Source organism: Solanum verrucosum, unplaced genomic scaffold (genome assembly GCF_900185275.1).
Source record: "Solanum verrucosum unplaced genomic scaffold, falcon-dt-bn FXZP01000018.1, whole genome shotgun sequence".
Classification (NCBI taxonomy): domain Eukaryota; kingdom Viridiplantae; phylum Streptophyta; class Magnoliopsida; order Solanales; family Solanaceae; genus Solanum; species Solanum verrucosum.
This window is the reverse complement of record NW_026020225.1, coordinates 1,380,803-1,403,162: the sequence shown is the minus strand read 5'-3', so window position 1 is coordinate 1,403,162 and position 22,360 is coordinate 1,380,803. Positions and strand designations below refer to the sequence as shown.

Sequence of the window (22,360 nt, the reverse complement as noted above, 5' to 3'; positions counted from 1 at the left end):
TGTAATTTTTCCAAATTTGGTACACTATTATATTAATGAATTTTAACCTGAGATAGTAATTAATTATTGATCGTATTAAGACTTTATATCATTGTGTAGAACGTAATTAATCTCAAATCAGAGGCACGTTAATCTTCCGTAATTGTTGGCGTGATCAATGGATGTGGCATCACTATAATGCTTAGTTGTTATTTGATATTATTGTTAATGTTACTTTATGAAAGAGTTTAAATTTTATACCTCACGAAGGTAAAGAATATATATAAGTAAGCCTTATTAAAATATGAAATTGAAAATTTTAAAATAAGATAAGTGACAGGTGTAAAAATTATTTAAACGGTATGTATATATTACCTTAAAAACTCCAAAAGGAAATACAACATATACAAAGTTGATATCTGCCTTGTCTTCACTAACACTGATATCTAGCAAATACACTCAATGAAAAAATAAAGAATTTTGAGTATTATGAGGTAAAAAAAATAAAAAAATGTGGATGTATACAATTGTTTAAGCTCTATGGAAATCATTGTGCAATGGTGAATTTGGAGTTAATTTCTTATGTGGACTTTTTGTATGATGATGAGAATTAGTATTTCTTTTGTTGACTAATTCCTTTTGAGGACTTTGTTTGTGTTGATCAACTGGAGCTATATACACAAATGTCATGGTTGAAATATCCTTATAATCCTTCAATGTTTCAAGTGTTTTGACAACTGTACTCATATCTGGTCTAGCTTTTGGCCTATGGCTTAAGCATTGGTAAGCTACTAATGCTGCTTTTTGAACCCCTTCTTCTGAATATAAACCTTCTAATCTTGGATCAATTATTCTACCTAGTTTACGCGCATCTTTCAATTGAGGTCTTGCCCAATCTGCTAAATTTTGTTCTCTGTTTGGACGACTTTTATCTACCGATCTTCTCCCAGTTAGAAGCTCCAGTAATACTACTCCGAAACTGTATACATCACTTGCTGCTGTCAAATGACCTGTGCAAATTAAATTTGAAAACATTAGTCACAAAAGTTTATAACTAATTTCAATTTTGTTGATAAATGAAATATTACCGGTCATGAGGTATTCAGGAGCAGCGTAGCCTTGCGTTCCCATGACTCGGGTGGAGACGTGTGTGTCATCTCCTTCTGGCCCATCTTTTGCAAGTCCAAAATCTGACAGTTTAGCATTGTAATCCTGGACCACATTAATAAAGAATTATGATATTTTCTAAAGTGACATGCACAAAGTTTGGTATATATGTCAAAGTCAATGATAATTTGCACATTAATAAAACTAAAATTATTAATAATGCATATAAAAGTGAATGAAGAAAAAACTTACGGAGTCTAACAAGATGTTTGAAGCCTTGAAATCACGATATATGACTGGTTTTTCAGCTTCATGGAGGAAAGCTAAGCCTTTTGCAGCTCCAAGTGCTATTTTCATCCGTGTCGACCATGGAAGTGATACAGAATATCCTACATTTATATATTTAATTCAACAAATATTATTTTGTGAACAAGTTGTACTATATATTTTTATATCCAATAAAAATAATAATGATTTGAAGTGAGATAATTCTACGTATAGAATAATTCACAATTGCTTCTCCACCAAACTTGAATTGACTGATTCTATATATTTCATAAGAGGAGTACTTGGTAAAAGTGAAAAAGCTAAGGTCAATGGTCACAGATTTACACATTTTCTTTAATATTGGACAAGTGGTAATTTTGTGTGGGATACAGCTACTGATTGTAAACATGAAAGAAAGCATATTGAAAATCTATCGATCCAAAAGCAAAAATGACATAAATATAATAGTATTCGACTTGATAATGTTTTTGCCTAAAGATTTTTAATTTTTAGTCTCTTTAACAATAAATAGATATGGAAAATTACAATATCTATACATAATTTAAATATATATATATATACTTTTATTTTAACTTGATAGTTGTTTGCTTTTTATATATTGAAACTGTTAGTGGAATTGTAAAAAGAAGAAAGAAGAAAGAAGGTAACATACTTCGAAAAAGTTGATTCTCCAAGCTGCCTCTGGGCATATATTCATAGGCCAACAGCCTGTGTTCCTCTTCACAACAATATCCAATCAACTTCACCAGATGTGGATGTCTCAATTGCCCCAAAAATATCACTTCTGTCTGCTCACAATAATTAATAATAATTAATTAACAAATGCCTAATTATAATTTAGAGATAAATATTAAGTAGAGATGTGTGTTACCAGCCATTCTCGATGACCTTGAGTGCCATCTAAATCTAAAAGCTTTACAGCAACAGGTTGAGCTTTTAGACCAGGTCTAAGTTTATCATCAATAAAACCTTTATGAACTGGTCCAAAACCTCCCTCCCCTAGAAAATTACTCGACGAAAAATTCTGAGTAATCACTTTCAATTCTTGAACACTGAAAATATGAAGATTTGAACCAGCTAATGATATTGATAAATCTTCTGAACCACTGAAATCTGAAACTGAAATCCGATGAAATGAACTTTGTTTTGTTACTAATTTTGATTGCTTTGGCTTTGGCTTTGGATTTTCCGATATACAACAGCTAGGTACTAGAGATTCCCATGTAATCTTCATCGCTAGCTTTAATTGAAATAAAATGAATAAATTCTCTTAATTGCCTTGAAGAGAATTGTGTGTTTATATATATAGAAAAATGATTGATGAGCAAGAAAGGAATAGAGGGTAATAATAATATTCAAATATGTCGTACCCAACTGCTCTCTATACCAGATACAAAGGAAGAGCTTCCCAACACCTTTATTTATATATATATAAATTACTCCCTCCGTCTCATTATATGTGAGTTACTTTGACTCGGTATGAAATTTAAGAAATAAATAAAGATTTTTAAAATTTGTGGTCCAAAATGAATGACAGAAATTTGTGTGACTATAAATTATTTCATTAAAGATAAAATAGACATTTTATAGCTAAATTTATTATTTAATATAAAATATGTTATTCTTTTTGGAACAAATTAAAAAGGAGGGTAAGTGACATAATTAGAAACAGAGGGATACTAATAAATACCATGACCTCATGTACTAACGTGTTTTATTTCCCTTTGTATTATGTTGTATATTTACTTTGTATTTTTTTTCCTGAGTTATATTATAAGTCAACTGTATTTGTGGTGAATACTTGTTCCTTTTCCCACGTTATAAGCGCGTGTTTAATTGTATGTGCACTTCCACTAACATTCTTCTTTATAAAAATAAAAACGTTAAAAAAAATTAATTACCCTGATTTAAAGGTGAATTATATAGGTGTTAAATTTTACAAACATAATATCCTGGTAGATAGTTGATTTGGAGGTAAATTCATGTATAAAAAAATTAATATTGTGTTTGGTTTATTTGTATAAGTAATGAGGAAATTTGTAAACTTTGATATATGATGTAGAAGATGAAATAACTAATACATGAATAACTAATGTCAGTTATATAAAATAATACATAAATTTCTTCATAATTAATCATTAGGCTACATATCTTCATAACTCTAACTAACTATCAATGCGTAAATATTTTTATATTGTAAAGTCAGTTAAAATTTTATCATAGCGGTTACTTTATGTAAGAACATGTTTATTAATTAATTTATAAAGAATTTGATTTTTATATATAGATAGTGTAATGAATTGTTATACTATTTAGTGTAACTTAACCTGACATTTGTCATTTCCTATAGTTTACCAACCAATTGTATCAAATATGTATAATTAATTACGTGCAATTATTTTTTAAGTTACACAATTATATAAATATTTATTTAAATTAATAGCTCGTTGAAATTAATAAAAGTAAAATAATAACATTTTTTTACTGTAAGTATATAAATATAGTATAAGGCAATGCAGAGTAAAAAAAATAAAATTATACAAGTACAAATTAGATCTACTAGGATCGGAGATGTAGCAGTAGAAGGCATACATTTTTGTTGAAAAAAAATAATACTTGACTTGGCTGCTGGGTGCTGGCCTGCCCCCTATGTTGACTTGGTTTCTATGTGCATGATTTTGGAAATTTTTGGAGGCAAGCTGTTTCCAACGGAATTAATTTCAATTGCTTGACCATATCTATTTCTATAATAATAAAAATAACGATTCAGTCTAAAGATATTGTGATTGATCTTATAATATAGAGATATATTGGATCTTTATGTTAATTTAATTTGAAAAGAAATTCAGAGTTATACTTTTGAAATTTTGCCATTGAAAAATCGTAATTGCAACAAGGACTTGGGCCACAGGTTCTCGTAAGATTGAGGTCACAATTTGATACATCACTAGCCCTTTATACTAGGTCAGTTACACTTTCGCCCCTAAAGTATTTTCACGTTATAAAGCCTCGCAAGCACATCTTTGTTACATATTATTTCATAATGTATCGTATTATATTGTATTATATTATATTGTTTTAGTGAATACATTGTATTATTTTATGTCGTTGCATAATGTCACACATCCATAATTTGAATGATAAACCTACCAGAAAAGTAGGGTACGAGGTAGAATTACTATGAAAAGGTAGGATAAAAGATGAAATATGATTATTAAATAAAAAATAAAGACAAAATTAGAAGAAAATTAAGGTAACGACACATTCACACCAGATCAGTCATTACATAAAATGAGTCTTTTCATCGTTACATAACGATGAATTTAAACGATATGATACAACAAAATTTAAGTAACAATCAAAACAAACATTGTATTAAAGATGGATCTAGGATTTGGAGGGTTTCAAGTGTCACCTATCCGAATTGGATAAACTAAGCAAATACTCCACAAAAGCAAAATAATTACAAACTACTCTTTTACATTCATACCCCACTAAATAATAACAATATATACTCCCAACTAATTTCGCTTAATTGATACTAAATCAGTGTCATATATTGTATTGGTATCATTAATGCTGATAATTTTGCTTAACTGATACTAAATCAGTATATATATATATATATATATATACTGATTTAGTATCAGTTAAGCAAAATTATCAGCCTTAGCCTTAATACAAATATTAATTTAATATTAGTAGGTGTGATTATTTAAATTTTATGACTGTAGTTTTTCCTTTTAGGCTAGTGCAAATTTTCGTGAGACTGCGTTATGTTCTCCCATACGCGGGCTCTTTGATTATTTTTTACCAAGTGTATCAAAGACATGGACACCACTAGCTACAATTCAAACAAATCAAATCAACGTTGAAAAAATAAAAAAAGACAAGTATGAATCAAAATAAATTGTAGCCACATAGAGAAAGATTTATATTTGACCCTATGTTCTCCCTTGTTTATCACGATTGCTTATTGTATGTAAATTATTTTGACCCCATTTTCTCCCTTGTTTATCATGTATTGCTTATTGTAAGTAAATTTCAAAGTCCTTTCTTCATTATATTTGGATTTAACACATTTGTTGAATCTTATGATCTTAAATTAAAAATATGTTAAAATAAATTAAAATATTTTTGAATCTTATGGTCTTTAACATGTCACGTGGAAAGTTAAAATTGAAATGTTACGAAAAAAAAACTTACTTTTTCTAGCGGACTAAAAAAAGTATAACAAACAAATTAGAATAGAGAGAATACTTCTTTTCTTGATTAACGAAATAATCCAACTCCTAACTTTATTAAAATATAATTAAATGTGTGCTTTAAAGCCTAAGTAAGTTCATATACATATTTAGGAAATATTAATCAACTATAGCAATAGCATTTTTATTTTTTCACTGGACACTTATAATATAACTTATACATATTATAGAGAACAATTTATAAAACACACATAATACAAGTTTTATTCACGAAAAATATATTTACCACACACTTTAATACACTTATAATACATTGTGTCAATTTCTTACCAAACAAGCATAATACTACCTCCGTCCACTTTTAGTTGTCATAGTTTCTTTTTTTAGAGTCAAACTATAAAAACTTTTACTAACATTTTACGACGTATTTTTTCAAAAAGGGCTCATCATAGACCTTTTAGAGTGACTTTGATGGTTATGATGAGCTTTCTTTCTCCTATTTCCAAGATCGAATTCCAAGGGCGAGAAGGAAGTTAATGGAAAGGTAACTCACATATCTTTCCGGGCCTAATTCTTTAATTATCACTTCAACTCTTTCATACTTCTGACGATCATATTGATATGCAAAAAATGTAATTTATAGTACTTTTTGTATAGTTTCTAATATCTTTTTTTTTGTTATAAATATCGAATTAATGTAATCTAATTTAAATTTGAAAATTAATAAAATTGACTTTCAAAAAGCATAACATGACAAATAAAAGTGAACGCAGAGAATATATTTTTAAACACTTATAATACATTTGTATATCGCATGCATAATTCACTTTGAATAGATATACATTTTATCATGGGTATATATAACTCGATGTCATGATCACAAAAGCCATCTTGGCCCAATCTGGAGTGTACCACAATTGCGATGATTTATTTTTCTGCAATTGCTAGTGACACCTTATGTGAAAGGGAATAGTAACGAGATCAGATTTGAATATATATGTTTTTATCTTGGGAAAGTATATATGTTAAAAGAAGGACAAAAGTCCACATTAATGATTAGTGAGTGTGAAATTCTTTTCCCTTGAGATAACTTTTGAGGTGTGAGTTAGGCCTAAAACTTAATTTAACATAAAAATTTGGAGTAGCAAATCAATAGAGGGTCTCGAACTAAATCCTTTGGCATCCATTCCTTAACCCTTAGTGATTGTACTAGTTTTAAGAGTTTTGGCCTAATTTTCAAATTGGGCAATATTGGGATTTAACTTCGCAATCGATATTAAAATTAAATCTTGATTATTGATTGGCACTCTATAGCTTATGGGTAACACAATCATGCAATCAATTTTGAATTCCGGATTGTTGATCTAATAGGCAAATGGCAATACCTTCAAATTATGAGATTAAATTTTTTTTGTCCATTATTTACGTTTTTGAATAGTATTGGAGGTCGTTTTGAAGGGATTTTGTCATTTCAAGAGACGTTTTCATATCGATTTTAAGGCAAATAAGATTTTAACCTCTTGAATACCTATTTATTATTAACGTCATGATTTGGTACATGCATTATTTTAAATTTCAAATACCTAGTGCTTTGTGACTTGTGAGACAAGCACGTACTAAGACATATGCTATTTAGAGTTATCACACTATTTTTTTTATCAGGTTGGACTTTATTGATACTCGTAACTTGAATAGAATTGTTTTACAAAATGGGGCATGGCATCCTGTAAGGTTTTGGTGGGTTGTGGGTCGACTATGTGGACCAATCCGATCCGTTTTATTTAATTTATTAAGATAAGAATTAAATGAATGGATAATATTAGTTTTTTGAAGAGAAGAGAGAGCAGTTTGAAAGTTGTAACTATTCAAGCTCTCCTTTTAAAAGGAGACGTCTTCTTTTCAGAATGTGGACGGCAATAACAAGAAAACGTGAGAATAGAGGAAAATGTGCAAATGTGTAAACGTTCAAAAGAAAAGAAAAAACACGGAAAACCAAAAAGTTATCCTTTTGCCAATATTCAATCGACGCAATTAAAGACACTTAAGTTTTGAACAAGAACGATCTTTGTTTCCTAGTGATTTTGAAGCAATTCGTTTTGACAGCGAAATCAACATCCACACAATTTCCATTGCAAGTATTAAGATACTCATCATGTTGTTGTTTTTCCAATAAAACTCTTTCACATCCTAGGAATTGAATTAGGTTGACAATTTAATATTTTTTCAAAAAAATAATTCCTCTAGTCTATTGTACTCCATTAACTATGTAAGAACAAAAAAATGCATTTAATTAATAGAACATTTTATTAATGTGCTATCCTTGTAAGGTTTGATATTAAATATTAATGAAATTGGATAAGAAAACCGGGCAGAATTAGTTATATCCAGTTTACATAAGTTAACTGTATTTAATAATTGTTGAATAGTATATAATATTATAATTATATTAGAATAATAAGACACGCTTTCCCACCAATGATTTGGTCAGAAGGAACCATGAATATAGACAGGGCCAAATCAAATATTGGTAGGTTAGTTAGCACTGTCATCTATCTTCTAGAAGTTTTAGCTCATTAATTATGACAAAGAAATGTTGCCAAAATCATCTTTATAATATACCTTAAATTTATACCTAAAAAAAATCTAATAAGTATTGGAAATAAATAACTCATAACCGTCTTTTGTTAACCAGAGCATAAGGTTAGCAAGTTACCATTGTTAGTCTAGTCAGCAAGTTAGTTAAATACTGTCAGAAGTTAGTTATGAAATAGTAGCTTATAAATAGTCCTATGAGTCTAACAGAATCTGTATGAGTGAATAATGTAACTGCACTCTCTCAATATACTTCTCTCTTATTCTCTCTAGAATGTTCTTCTTTTCCGCATAGAACTAAGATGTTCAAGCTCCATTAATGGTGTTATCATGGTATTAGAGCCTGTACGTGTCTCTGGCTAGTTAATCTACTGTGTGTTGCGGTTTTGTTAGTAGGTTGATTTTCTCAGATTCAAGGCTGGATTTCAGTTGAATCGCTAGTGAGTATTCTGGTTGCAGATTGAGATTCGAAGCTGGAAGTAATGATGAACACAACTACAGTTGGATCTGAATCACAAACCAACAATCTACCTTCAAACACATCACATACGTCAACAGGCACCTAACTATGTAGCTCCAATAATAGATCATAACCATCCCCTGTATCTCCAGCCAAATGACACTCCAGGTAGCTCCCTAATCTCTATTCAACTTACTAGATCAGAGAACTATGCACTTTGGAGTAGATCAATGCGTATTGGCCTCTGAGGTAAAAGTAAACTAGGATTCATAGACGGCAGGTTTCCTAAAACTTAATTTGCACCTGAACTGTTTGATATTTGGGAAAAATGCAATGTTGTAGTTTTGTCTTGAATTATGAATGATGTGAGACCTGGTTTACTTAGTAGCATTGTTTATAGTGGAGATGCTCATAGAGTTTGGTGTGATCTGAAAGAAAGATTTGACAAAATCAATGGTGCTCATATGTTTCAATTGCACAAGAAAATTCACAGTCTGACTCAAGGAACTATGTCAGTCACAGATTACTACACCACACTCAAGGCTTATGGAATGAGTTTGACTCAATTATGCCTTGTCCAGGGTGCTCTTGTGCTAAATCTGTAAAATTCAAAGAGCATTGTGAATATCAACGATTGCTGGAATTTCTCATGGGACTGAAGGAGTCATATTCAGCAGCAAGAGGATAGATCCTTATGCAAAGTCCCACTCCTACTCTAAACAAAGCCTTTTCTCTTATTATTGATCATGAGAGTCAAAGAAACTTGGTCACTCATGATGGTTCCTATCCTAGAATTGTTGAAAGTACTGCTATGTTTAGTCACAAAGGTGATAATCATTTAGGAAGAGGTCAGTTTGATGCTTCCTCCAGGCCACCTAATTTTGGCTATCAGCCAGGAGGTGATGGTAATCCAGGGAGAGGTCAACTTGAAGCTCCTTACAAGCCACAGAAGGTTCAGAAACCTATTATAATGTGTGAAGTGTGTGGATTCAGAGGTCACACTAAGGATCAATGCTTCAAAGTAAAGGGATATCCTGTTGGATTGTTGGATGGAGGTCAAAGAGGAAAGGTGCAACTACTGGTTCTTATGCTAATCAAGTTGAAGTGTCTCAGTTTGCAGGTATATCTACTAATGGCAGTACTACTCCAACCATACCTCATTCAACCCCTGCAACCTTCTTTACTCAGGATCAGTATAATCAGATCTTGCAGATGTTGTCCAAATGAGGTGAAGGTGGAGAAGAGCACTCAGTTAAAGCAACTACTGCAGGTAGTGTTTTCTCTGCTTTGGTTTCAAAATATGTGGCTAAGGATTGGATTGTAGATACAGGAGCTACTCATCATATGACCTCCAACCTTGATATGTTAGACAAAATTGATACAGTTCGACAGTCAGAAAGGAGGCAGGTTAACTTGCCTACTGGAGGAGTAGTATTTGTTGCAAATGTTGGTACCTCGACTATTATGGAAGGTCACACTATTGAGAATGTCTTATTTGTTCCAGAGTTTAAGTGCAACCTTTTGTCTGTTTCTCAACTGACCAAAGAACTTCAATGTGTAGCTGCTTTCTTTCCTGACTTCTGTATTTTACATGATCTCTCAAGTGGACAGGTGAAGGGGATTGGTAGAGAGGATCAAGGTCTTTACATTCTCAAAGATGGTTTAGAGCTCAAGGGTGGTCTAGATTGCATAGCTTCTGCTCATTCTTCAGGCAGTAGTTCTCTTACAGTTGGTTCTGCTGATTCTATTTCTCTATGGCATAGAAGATTGGGCCATGCTCCTGTAGACATCATAAAGAAGTCATCTACACTATCTTGTCTAGACAATGTTGATTGTTCTCCTTGTACTATTTGTCCCTTAGCTAAACAAGCAAAGCTTCCTTTCTCTGAAAGCTTTCATACTTCTAAAGCCATATTTGAACTGGTGCACTGTGATATTTGGGGACCATATAGGATCCCTACTCATAATGGAATGAGATATTTTGTGACTATTGTGGATGATTTTTCCAAATTTACTTGGGTGTTTCTTATAGCCTCTAAGTCTGATGACATAGTAGTTCTGAGAATTTCTTTTACACAAATTCAAAACTTGTTTGCTACAAAGGTTAAGATCTTCAGAACTGATAATGGCAGTGAGTTCTTTAGTCATGCCTTTCAAACTCTTGTTTCTTCTCTTGGAATTTTGCATCAAAGTACCTGTGTATACACTCCTCAGCAAAATGGTGTTGCTGAAAGAATGCATAGAACTATTTTAAACATGGAAAGGGCACTCAGGTTTCAAGCTTCTGTCCCTCTGAAATTTTGGGGAGAATGTGTGCTTACTTCTGTGTATCTTCTCAACAAACTCCTCACCAAATCACTCCACTACAAGACCCCTTTTGAAGTTCTCTACTCTACTCCTCCCTCTTTGTCTCATATCAGAACCTTTTGGTGCTTGTGCTATGTTTCTAGTCCCAAGTTATCTGACAAATTTTCTCCTAGAGCTATACCAACTGTTATGCTAGGATATTCACTCACTCAAAAGGGTACATTCTTTATGACTTGCACTCTCATTCCCTATTCGTAAACAGACATGTTGTGTTTAAGGAAGACGTATTTACCTTTAAAGACACTCAATCTTCCTCTGATCCTATTTTTCCTGTGCTCACATTTGTTTGTCCTGATCCTCACATTCCAGTAGCTTCTATATCACCTCATGTACCAATATCACCTTATGTACCATCAGCTTCCTCTAGTCCTCTCGTACCTACATCTTCTGCCCTAAATGATCATCCCTCTCCTCCTGCTTCAAGCCCAATCAGTGCACCTACTCCTGCTTTACCTCCTAGAAAATCTTCCAGACATAGTAAACCACCCCTTTGGCTTCAAGATTTTGTCACTAAATCTAAAAGCACCACATGTTCCTTTCCCTTGTCCAATTACATGTCATATACACACCTCTCCCCTTCCTATTCTTCCATTATATCTGCATATTCAGCTATCACTGAACCTTCTTCATACAAAGAGGCTGCTCTTGACCCTCAGTGGGTTCATGCCATGAACTTAGAGATTGCTGCCTTGGAAGACAACAACACTTGGACTTTGGTAAATTTCCCTCCTGGTAAGAAACCTATTGGCTGGAAGTGGGTGTACAAGGTGAAGTACACGGCCACATGTGAGGTTGAGAGGCTGAAGGCAAGGCTGGTTGCTAAGGGGTTTAGTCAGCAGGAAGGCTTAGATTATGGTGAAACCTTTAGTCCTATTGTCAAAATGGTCATTGTCCGAACAATTATAGCCTTGGCTGCTTCCAAAGGGTGGTGCATTCATCAGATGGATGTTCATAATGCCTTTCTCAATGGTGATCTTGTGGAAGAGGTGTACATGTATATTTCAGCTAGGTTTGCTAGACAGGGGGAGCTTACTACTAAGGTTTGCAAACTACACAAGTCCCTATATGGTCTTAAACAGGCTCCTAGGCAGTGGAACTTGAAGCTAACTGAATCCTTGGTGTCCTTGGGGCTTCATCAGAGTCACTATGACTACTCCTTATTCATCATACAAGTTGCAGGTGCCCTAATCATTGTGTTTGTCTGTGTAGATGATCTATTGATCACTGCAGTAATCAAAGTCTTATAAATAATACTAGGAGTGATCTGAAAAGGCAATTCAAGATGAAAGATTTAGGGGAACTCAAGTTCTTCCTAGGCATTAAAGTGGCAAGGTCTAGTAAAGGCATTCATTTGTCTCAAAGGAAGTATGCACTGGAATAAATAGCTGAATGTGGCCTAGGGGGAGCCAAACCTGTAGGTACTCCACTTGAACAAAATCAGAAATTAACTTCTGTAAAATATGACAAGTGTTTTCCACATAAAGGTGAAGATCCTATATTACAAGATCCAAATAGATATCAGAGGTTGGTAGGTAGACTTCTATATCTAACCATGACCAGACCTGATCTAGCTTTTCCAGTTCAAGTGTTGAGTCAATACATGCACTGCCCCAAAAAATCTCATATGAAGCAACACTTAGGGTGGTCAAGTACATAAAAGAAGCTCCAGGACTTGGTTTACTAATGCCAGCATAAGACTCTAATCAAATTTTTTCTTATTATGACTCAGACTGGGGAGCTTGTCTAGAAACAAAGAGGTCTGTGGTTACTTAGTTAAGTTTGGAGGTGCCCTGATCTCTTGGAAGTCAAAGAAACAAGAGACTATTTCCAGAAGCTTAGCAGAAGCTGAATTCAGAAGTATGGCCAATTATGCAGCTGAGATAACTTGGCTTGTAGGTTTGTTCAAGGAACTTGCAGTCAGTATTGAACTCCCAATAAAAATGGTGTGTGACAGTAAAGCTGCAATTCTGATTGCTGCAAATCCCATCTTTCATGAAAGAACCAAACACATAGACATAGATTGCCATTTTGTAAGGGAAAGAATTTGTCAAGGTTTGATCAAAACAGAGTTCACTCACACAAAGGACCAACTAGCTGATTTTCTCACAAAAAGTCTGGGCAAGGCACGACATCAACTACTTCTAAGTGATATGGGAGTTATGAACTTGTTTGAACCATGAACTTGAGGGGGAGTGTTAACTAGAGCATAAGGTTAGCAAGTTACCATGGTTAGTCTAGTCAGCAAGTTAGTTAAATACTGTCAGAAGTTAGTTATGACATAGTAGCTTATAAATAGTCCTATGAGTCTAACAGAATCTGTATGAGTGAATAATGTAACTGCACTCTCTCAATATACTTCTCTCTTATTCTCTCTAGAATGTTCTTCTTTTCCGCATAGAACTAAGATGTTCAAGCTCCATTAATGGTGTTATCATCTTTGTCTATAAATTATCAACCCTTGATACTCGATTCGAGACCCGACCCAACACTCGACCTTGACTCGAGACCCAAAAGCCCGACTCCAACTCGAGATCGAATCCTAATTCGAGATCCGACCTGACACCCAATTTGAGACTCAGCCCTAACACCCAACCCGAAATTTGACCTCGAGCCCAACATCCAACATGAGACCTGACTCAGACTCAATCCAAAACTCGGTAGTTGGATCTCGAATCAAGATTGAGTGTTGGGTCTTGAATCAGAAGTCAGATCTATGATTAGTATCGGGATTCAATACTCATGACTTAAATTAGGATGGAAAATTAAGGTGTGGGGTTCAAAATGATTTTGGAAAATGTTTTTCTTATTTTTTAAGAAAAATCATTTTCCTTAAATATGAACAAAATAAATTGATTTGAAAAACATTTTTTCAAAACATTTAAGTCAACAAACATGAGAAAATCAGAAAACACTTTCTGAAAAACATTTTCTTTGTACTAAACACACCCTTAACGAGACAAATCCTGAGAATCATTTTTAAATGGACAATAATTAAATAGATTAAAATTTATTCTATTTTAAATTATATTAAATTTAATTCAGATTAATCTAACCGGATTGAGCATGTTATTTATTTTTGGGCTTAATTTGAGAAAAAAACAACAATTAATTGACGGTAAAAAGGAAGAAAATAAAGGGAACAGTACCATATAAAATATAAAATTTCCAAAAAACGAATTCGAAGTATAGTAGCCACCGTACGTAAACTTTGTAGATTTTTCTTTTACATTGTTATTCTTTATGACAAGTCAAGGGACTGATAAAGTTTGATTTTCACCGATAAGATTACGGTGAAGTGGTAAATTTTTGTTCGTTTTTAATTAGAGATCTTGTGTTTGAGTCACTGTGAATATGACGTCGTCTTTGCTAGAAATCCCATTACCCTCAAATTTTCTGACGTAAATTTAAATTTAATCAGCCTTCAATGTAGATATCAAATACCAAGAAAGACTAAAATAAAAGTTTGATCCTCAAAGCTTCGAAATTTGTTGTTTAAAATATTTGCATATATTTTTTGAATCAACAAAAGAGGGAAGATCCATCAACTTTTATAATTATTTTTAAAAGAACTTTAATAAATTATTTAACTATACAATAGTGCATGAATATATGAACAAACATAACTTGGGTGGGGCCATATGATAGTGGGTGGGGACATCACCGCAGCATTATGTCTTCTTTTTACAATTGGACGATGGATCAAAATGTCCTCTTTTAATTTCTTCTTTCATTTCTTGAGGAATTATGAAATATCAGCTTTACTCGTTCATATTTAATTCGATGTATTTTTATTTAAAAAAGTAATAAATAAATTATATTACTTTGTTAGTTATATATTATTTAAAGATTAACAATAAAAATATTTAATAGGAAAAATAAAATATTAAATTATTTTTAAAATTTATTTTAAAAATTAAATAAATAAAAAGAAAAGTATTTTATCTTTAATATGACATAACAAAGGTGGACGAATGAAGTAGTAGGTAGATGGGACCAGACAAAATATATTCCATTTTATTAGCCACCACTTGAAAAGTCAATTGGCCTAATTGATATTTTATATGGTTAAACATTTTTTCCTTTTTGCGCTCCCTTCCACTATAGTTTTTAGTAATTTTAACCATTTAATATTTAAAATTTACGAGTCTTTAAAATTCACTTAGAAAGGTAAATCACTTTTTATAAGTAAAGTTTTTATCCTCATAATTCCTCATAATTAAGACTAAAAAAAAGATATATGATTAATAGTTGAGGGATTTTATAGATCACATTCTTCACCATTGGAATTGCCAACTTAATTTATAGGATTGAAACGTATAAAAAATCAAAATAGTAAAAGATATACTCGAAATGCTCGTTTATTTAATGTCGATATTGCTGACCCTATAGAAATACTTCCTCTGTTCCTAATTACTTGTCCACTTATTGACACATCTATTAAAAAAACAATGATAAACATAACGAGTTTACCATTTTATCCCTATTAATTATGAAGTAGATAGATTAAAAACTTAATTAAGCTTTTCGAAAAAATCAATATTTTTCAAAGTAATTAATTGAGGGTATAATAATTTTTTTTGATCCTTTCTTAATTTGTTGAAATAGACAAGTAATTAAGGACAACTAAAAAAAGATAAAAAGGACAAGTAATTAGCTACAACATGTAAGTCAATCCAATGGGACCCGAAGAGAGACAAATTGTCAGCTAAAATGCATGTATTATGTATAGTATATTACTATGTATTAATATTACTAAATATTAAAGAAGAAATTTAGAAGGAAAGAAGGAAATTATGTTTCAGTAAATATTTTAGTATTCAACTATGATAGTATATATAGTAAAACTATTAAATTTAATTTTGTATCAATAACATCATTTAATTTTAAAAAATTCTCTTAAAAGATCACTCAATCAATATTGTCATAAAAAATATCTAACTTGACAAATAAAGAATTTCTTATGTCATATAATATCATAAGCAAAAGAGTTAAAAATATCCTCGAACTTATACGAAATAGTGCACATTTATCTCTGTTTGTTTGTGGTATCAAAAATACCATGTTCGACTATTTTTTGACCACAGATGCCCTCCAAATTAATGGATGTCCACATAAGCCATTTATCGCTAACATGATAGTCCAGCGTGGCAAAATGGCCAAAATTACCTTCAAACTATCAAAATTAGCTCAATTTCACCCTTTATTTGCTTTTGGTGTAAAAAAAATACACTTATCTTTTAATTTTTGGTGCATTTAATGAAATCGTCTTCTTTTGGTGGGTTTAGTAGAATTTTTGTTTACACCAATGCTAGATTTTTAAAAAAAGAAATTGTAGGTTCAACTAATTTTTTTTGAATTCAAATGATTCTGAGTGGAAAAGAAAGAATTATTTAATTAAAATACATTTTAAAACCATCACAAATTAAGTTTGAGTTTAAAATATATCCCAAAATTTGTGAAACGGACTTTTAGCTAGCATGCAAATAAAGTAAGATTGACTGCAAGTTGCTAAACAATGACCCCTAAGTTAAGTTGCATACGGTAACGGCACTTAAATTTTTTATTAAGTCAAATATGTAACATATATTAAAATAGAGAGCGCATTAATAATACGAAGAAATCAACAAATTTATAGCCAATTCCATAGTTTCTAATAATGTGACTAAGAACATATTTACGAGTCTTTTTCTCCTTTTTGCGCTCCTTTCCTCGATAGTTTTTAATAATTTTAATCATTTAATGGTCAAAATTTACGAGTCTTGCAAATTAACTTAGATAGGTAAATCACTTCTAATAAACAAGGTTTTTATCCTCAAGATTAAGATTAAAAACAACACATGATTAAAAACAAGGTTTGTATCAATAAAGTCACTCAACTTAGAGCTTTTCTCTCATAAAATCACTCAATCAAGATTGTTCTGGGATTTTTTTTGGATAAATTACTTATATACACAACTTTTTTTTTGCATAATTTCCATTATTCCCTACTAGTTCTAAAATTTTCCAAAATCTCTTATTTTATTTTCTCCCAAACCCCCAAACATTAGATACATAAATCCTAACTCTCAAAACCAATGTTTATGCTTTCCTTATTTCACTCCACAAATCTCTCCCTATTTTTAGTCACACCAACAACAATTCCCTCTTTTTCTTCGATCTATCAATACCTTCAATAATTTCAAAAATAAAATATATTATTTTTTTTTCTTTTTTTTTTCTTCATCATCATTTTCTTTTTCTCATCTTTTTTCTAATAAATTTTGTCCTAACCTCATGTATACATGTCTGTTTCTATACGTGGATGTAAAGGTGCCTAGAATTGGAAGACTTCCATTTCGGCCTCTTCATTCAATTATATTTAGGTGTCATAATATATATAATATCATTCACATTTTTTCTTGATCAAAATAAGTAATTTACATATCTCAATTGTTACACTATTTATATGTACAATATATATAATAATAGCTTGATACATTTATATAAATCTGTGATACACACACTCAATATTCAAAATGTATCTAATCCATCTCAATTGTTAATTCATTTATTGCATGTATCAAATACAATATATTATGATGATACATTTTTATACAAATCGCATTCAGATACAAAATAATGACTACATCATAATCCATAGATATAAAATTACAATACACACGCGTCATTTATCACTAATATATCATGACTTACATATTCACATCAAAACGACAAACAAAATTATAACCATGACACATTAAAAAACTATATACCAGTGGTGAAGAGGGGCAGAGGGAATGGTGGAGGAGGCGGTTGAACGACCGAAGATGGATAAGGAGATAATACAAAATATAATTCCTTCGTTGGATAAGAAGCCAGTAAATTAATGGCACAAACTCTTGTTTCTTCACCTCAACAATGTATTAGATCTCCAAAATTTTCCTCAACTCATCGATCTCTAATTCAGTTGCAATGACTAAGATTCACAAACCAATATTTTGACCAACAACAATTTCATAACTTTTGTATCGTTCATGTCTCACCTCACTTTCTCAGATTCTGAAATATCTCAACAATATTGACATGTTCATGTTGTATCAGTACAATTTGTCGACAAGTTTGATTCAAAAATTGAGAATATTTTTGGAAGAATGGAAAGAAGAACTTTGGGATCTAAAAACACATTACATATACATCAAACTAGTAATGTATCAAATTGTAATCAGTAATGTATCACGACTTATATATCAATACAAATTAAAAAAACATAGGGTATGCATAGCAAATCCAAACAACTGGAATCAAAATCGAAAGGATCTTCGATAAACTTGAAGATTTAAAAGGAAATCGTTTGTCCAACAATTCCATCAGTTTTGTATCCTTCATAACTCACCTCGCTAACCCAAAATTTCGACAAAAAATTTTGAATCAAATTTAAAAGGTTTCTTCACTGAATGGGGGGTGGGGGTGGGGTGGGGGGAGCAATTTGAAATTTTGAATTTCTTCGTTCTGGATTTGCCTCTATATGATGAGAGTAAGAAGAAACGTAAGCGAAATTTATGAGATTTTCAGGTTTTATTCCCTTTTTAGCACAATAGAAAGATTCTTCTTGTATTAGAATTAATGTATTCAGATGGTGAATTAATATATCCGGAAAGGTATAAATTTTAGGTAAAACTACATAAAAGGGCCATCAAATCTAAAATATTTACAAGCTCATACCCAAACCCAAAATAACTCTTCATATACCCATTCTCCCCTAAATATTTACTGCCCATACCCCTTTCCCTTCATTAGCTCATTCCTTTATATATAAAATACACCAAATACTCATTCGGCAAGAATTATTTACGTGCAGATTGACATCAAAATTGGGTTTTCTGATTTGTTGAAGTGACATGAATTGCTGTTTTGGAAGTTTATTGTTAGGGCTTTTTAGTTTGCTATAGCCAATTGTTTGAAGGGTATATAATGTAATTATTTAGGGACTATGAAAGTAATGGGCTATAAGCTTGTAATTATTTTCATTCTAAGGGCTATTTGCTTAGTATCCCCTAAATTTTAAGATCTTATTGTAATTAGAAAAAATAATAGAAATAAGATGTAATTTATTTTATTTATGTAAGTTATAGTTTAAAGAACATAAGATGAGCAGCTTCAGCCCAACAACATTCAAGCCAGACCAAATCCAATTCCTCCAATACCCGTCCCATACACAACAATACAAGGCGTCCAAAAATGACCCTGACATCTTCTCCAGAAATGAAATCGCCCAGCGAGCCGCGTCCCTCTCCTCTCCGTACGAGAAAATTCTTGAATCGGGACAGATGGAGCAATCTCATTCGTCCTTCCTTCAATAATGAGACGACCTTCGTTATCAATCAAACTCGGAGTGGAAGAGGCGGTGCTCTTAATGTCTGAGCCATAGGGTCTTGAGTCTGGATTTTGGTTTCCTTCCCGTTCATCGGAATCGTGGGGGAAGTTGTGCTCAAGCTCGTCGTCCCAAGTTCTTGAAGGTAATTCCTTTCCATTTTTGATTTCATTGCTTTAGGTTCTGAAACTGTTAATAAAATACAAGACTGTATTGATAATGTTTTGGTCTATTCGAGTGTTTCTAATATGCATCTTCTTTCACTTTCATCTTTCTCTGTGTGTCTTGTTATATCCTTTTCTTGGTATATTTTGAGAATAAATTTCTTGTTGAATCCAGTAGTCTGGTATGATTTGTTATAGTATGCTGATTATTCTGGGACGACCCTTTGATTACTGTCACATTGAGGAATGCATCTTTCCCCATTCATTACTCTTAGCTCTCATGTTTAAGAAAATCTAAGCTATAGCTTTTCATGCCTATCTTTTCATTGTCTAACAAATTAGTAATGAGTTTGTCTTTTAGCATGTTCTGTTGGGTTTATGATATTTTTTTCCTTTCTAGGTGGATAAATAAAAGTCTTATTAGGACCAGTCGACTTTATCTCATAACCCCAATACTATGTGGCATATATAAGACTTATTTAGATTTATTTTCAGAAACACAAGAGAGAGAAAAATCAAGAGAGATTCGTTTTAGAGATTGAGAGAAAAAGAGAAAAATCTCGTTTTTGCTTCTGGAAATTTTCTGCTCAGCCAGTCCACTTCAGACAGAGTTTTCCACTTCGTTAACTGTGGGATCGTTCTCCAATTTGAACTGGAAGTTCTCAGAATCAGGTTTTTGAAATTCAACGGTGGAGATCGGATTTTGAGGTCTGTAGCTTCTGAATTTGGGGCTTGAATAGTAGTTCAGTTTTGGGTGAAATCTCTCCTTTAATTCTCTGATTTTGGTGCAATCTTGTTTTGTTGTTGCTCGTTGTTTGGCGCTTGTTTTGTGGCCATTTTCGGAGAATAATTTTGTAACTCTTGGTATTTATAGTGGAGCTTTTGGTCCTGTGGTTTTTTACTCTTCACATCGAAGAGTTTTCCACATAAATCTCTATGTCTTATGTGATTGGTTTATTCCTGTCTTATTGCTTTAGTTTGGTTGATATACTTGCTGTCCAATCTTCATTTTGCTTGATTTGGTTTGTCTTCTATTGTTTCAAATTGAAAGGGAAAATTTAGATTTGGGTATTATTTCGCTGCTATCCTGACATTCTTGTTAGTGTCTTGCCTTTCCCAACAAAGTGGTATCAGAGCATTGGTTATTGTTTATTATTAATTTGAATGATGGAGGCAAATATGAGCAAGATGGTTTGTTTGAATGGTAGTAACTATCATATTTGGAGAGGCAAGATGAAAGATCTTATTTTTGTCAATAAAATGCATTTACCTGTGTTTACCTCTAATAAAACCTAGTCCATGACGAATGAGGAATGGAAATTTGAGCACTTGTAGGTTTATGGCTATATTAGACAATGGGTTGAAAATAATGTTCGAAATCACATTGTAAATGAGACACATGCCAGAAGTTTGAGGGACAAACTCGAGACGCTTTATGCTTCGAAGACTGGCAACAATAAGTTATTTCTATTGAAACAATTGATGAATATCAGGTATAAAGAGGACACTCCTATTTCTGATCATATTAATGATTTTCAGGGTGTTCTTGACCAGCTATTTGGAATGAATGTAAAATTCGATGAAGAAATATAGGGACTATGGCTTCTTAATTGTCCGTGAGTGGCACCCACACTAACTCTCCGGTGGGAGAACCATTACTACAGCCCAACCAAACAATTTAAACTACGGAAGCAAGTTAAATAAACTAAATAGCGAAGTTCCCATAAACTTCAAAGGTTTAACAAACAATTAACAACTATTGCGGAAGAATAAAGCCTAGAACCTGAAAGTCAATGTACCAAAACTCTACTAACGACAAGTCTAAGAACAAGGGGTACAACCCTGAAACTAAACAACAACTTAACAAATAGTCTGAGTCCGAAAGGGTGGACTTTAACAAGAGAGATCCATGGAAGCCTGAAAGAACTGGCTCACCCTTGAATCCGGTCACACTCAATAGTCACATAGCTGAGGTACATCAATAGCTGCCGAAAGATGCCCTGTACTCAACAAAAAATAAGAGCAAGTGCAGTATCAGTACACAACCATCGTGTACTGGTAGGGTCACACGGCTATCCCACTAAGTGAACATATGTAAGTCATTACAACATTTTAAACATGCATACACCGAACATATACAATATCAATTATTATTTACGAGCAACGTACAGTTTCACATGCTTCAATAAGAGAATCACACCACAACCACTCTTAAAGTCCACTTGTGCAATGCATGAATGAAGTCCCATACCCCCACTCACACTAAGTAGAACTCTTTGAGAAGTCATAAGTCATAGTTCATGATCATGTTCACAACAATAAGTCAATATATAACAAGTAATTGGTCTCCTCGCAGAACTCAAACCTAAACAGTTAGCATGTCAGAACGTGACAACCGATCCCATATTTATGCCGAAACGTGACAACCAATCCCATAGTTATACCAAAACGTGGCAACCGATCCAAGTTAGTTATGTCGGAACGTGGCAATCAATCTCATTCACACACCACAATCACAATCACAAGTATATCATCAAGATCATACATTTAAGTCATGATTTCATGACATTCATCAATTATCTATCTCATTTACAACAAGTGTGATCAACATTACAACATTCACATACATACACATATCATAATGAAGCAAGAACAAACATACATCACACAATCATAGAATCACAACCATCACCTACCTCAAATCCAAGCTTGAATCCTCTAAGGCACTTGAATCTCCCCTTTTCGAATTTTTTCCGCTTGTTCTAGGTCTATAAACAACAATTTATATGCAAGGATCAACAATCAATGGTCTAAATATCCGGATTATAACAAACCCAATAACCCTAAA

At 32.5% G+C, this 22,360-nt stretch overlaps 1 protein-coding gene across 1 annotated transcript; it reads right to left on the bottom strand.

Annotated features, from left to right (window-relative positions):
- Positions 1–492: 492 nt before the first annotated feature.
- On the bottom strand, positions 493–2,746 carry LOC125831857 (serine/threonine-protein kinase RIPK-like). The gene is made up of 5 exons (XM_049510996.1): positions 2,246–2,746; positions 2,027–2,162; positions 1,339–1,475; positions 1,068–1,191; positions 493–989 (listed from the first exon to the last, which is right to left on the bottom strand). The coding sequence occupies exons 1-5, from the start codon at positions 2,606–2,608 to the stop codon at positions 511–513; spliced, it is 1,239 nt and encodes a 412-aa protein (XP_049366953.1). The 5' UTR covers positions 2,609–2,746; the 3' UTR covers positions 493–510.
- Positions 2,747–22,360: the final 19,614 nt, after the last annotated feature.

What these genes read in the sequence shown, in the direction of transcription:
- LOC125831857 (XM_049510996.1), bottom strand. Translation starts at nt 2,608, where the DNA reads ATGAAGATTACATGGGAATCTCTAGTACCTAGCTGTTGTATATCGGAA. An exon ending in AAGGTCATCGAGAATGGCTG is followed by an intron (nt 2,163 to 2,245) that starts GTAACACACATC and finishes TATTGTGAGCAG; the next exon opens with ACAGAAGTGATATTTTTGGG. An exon ending in TCCTGAATACCTCATGACCG is followed by an intron (nt 990 to 1,067) that starts GTAATATTTCAT and finishes TAATTTGCACAG; the next exon opens with GTCATTTGACAGCAGCAAGT.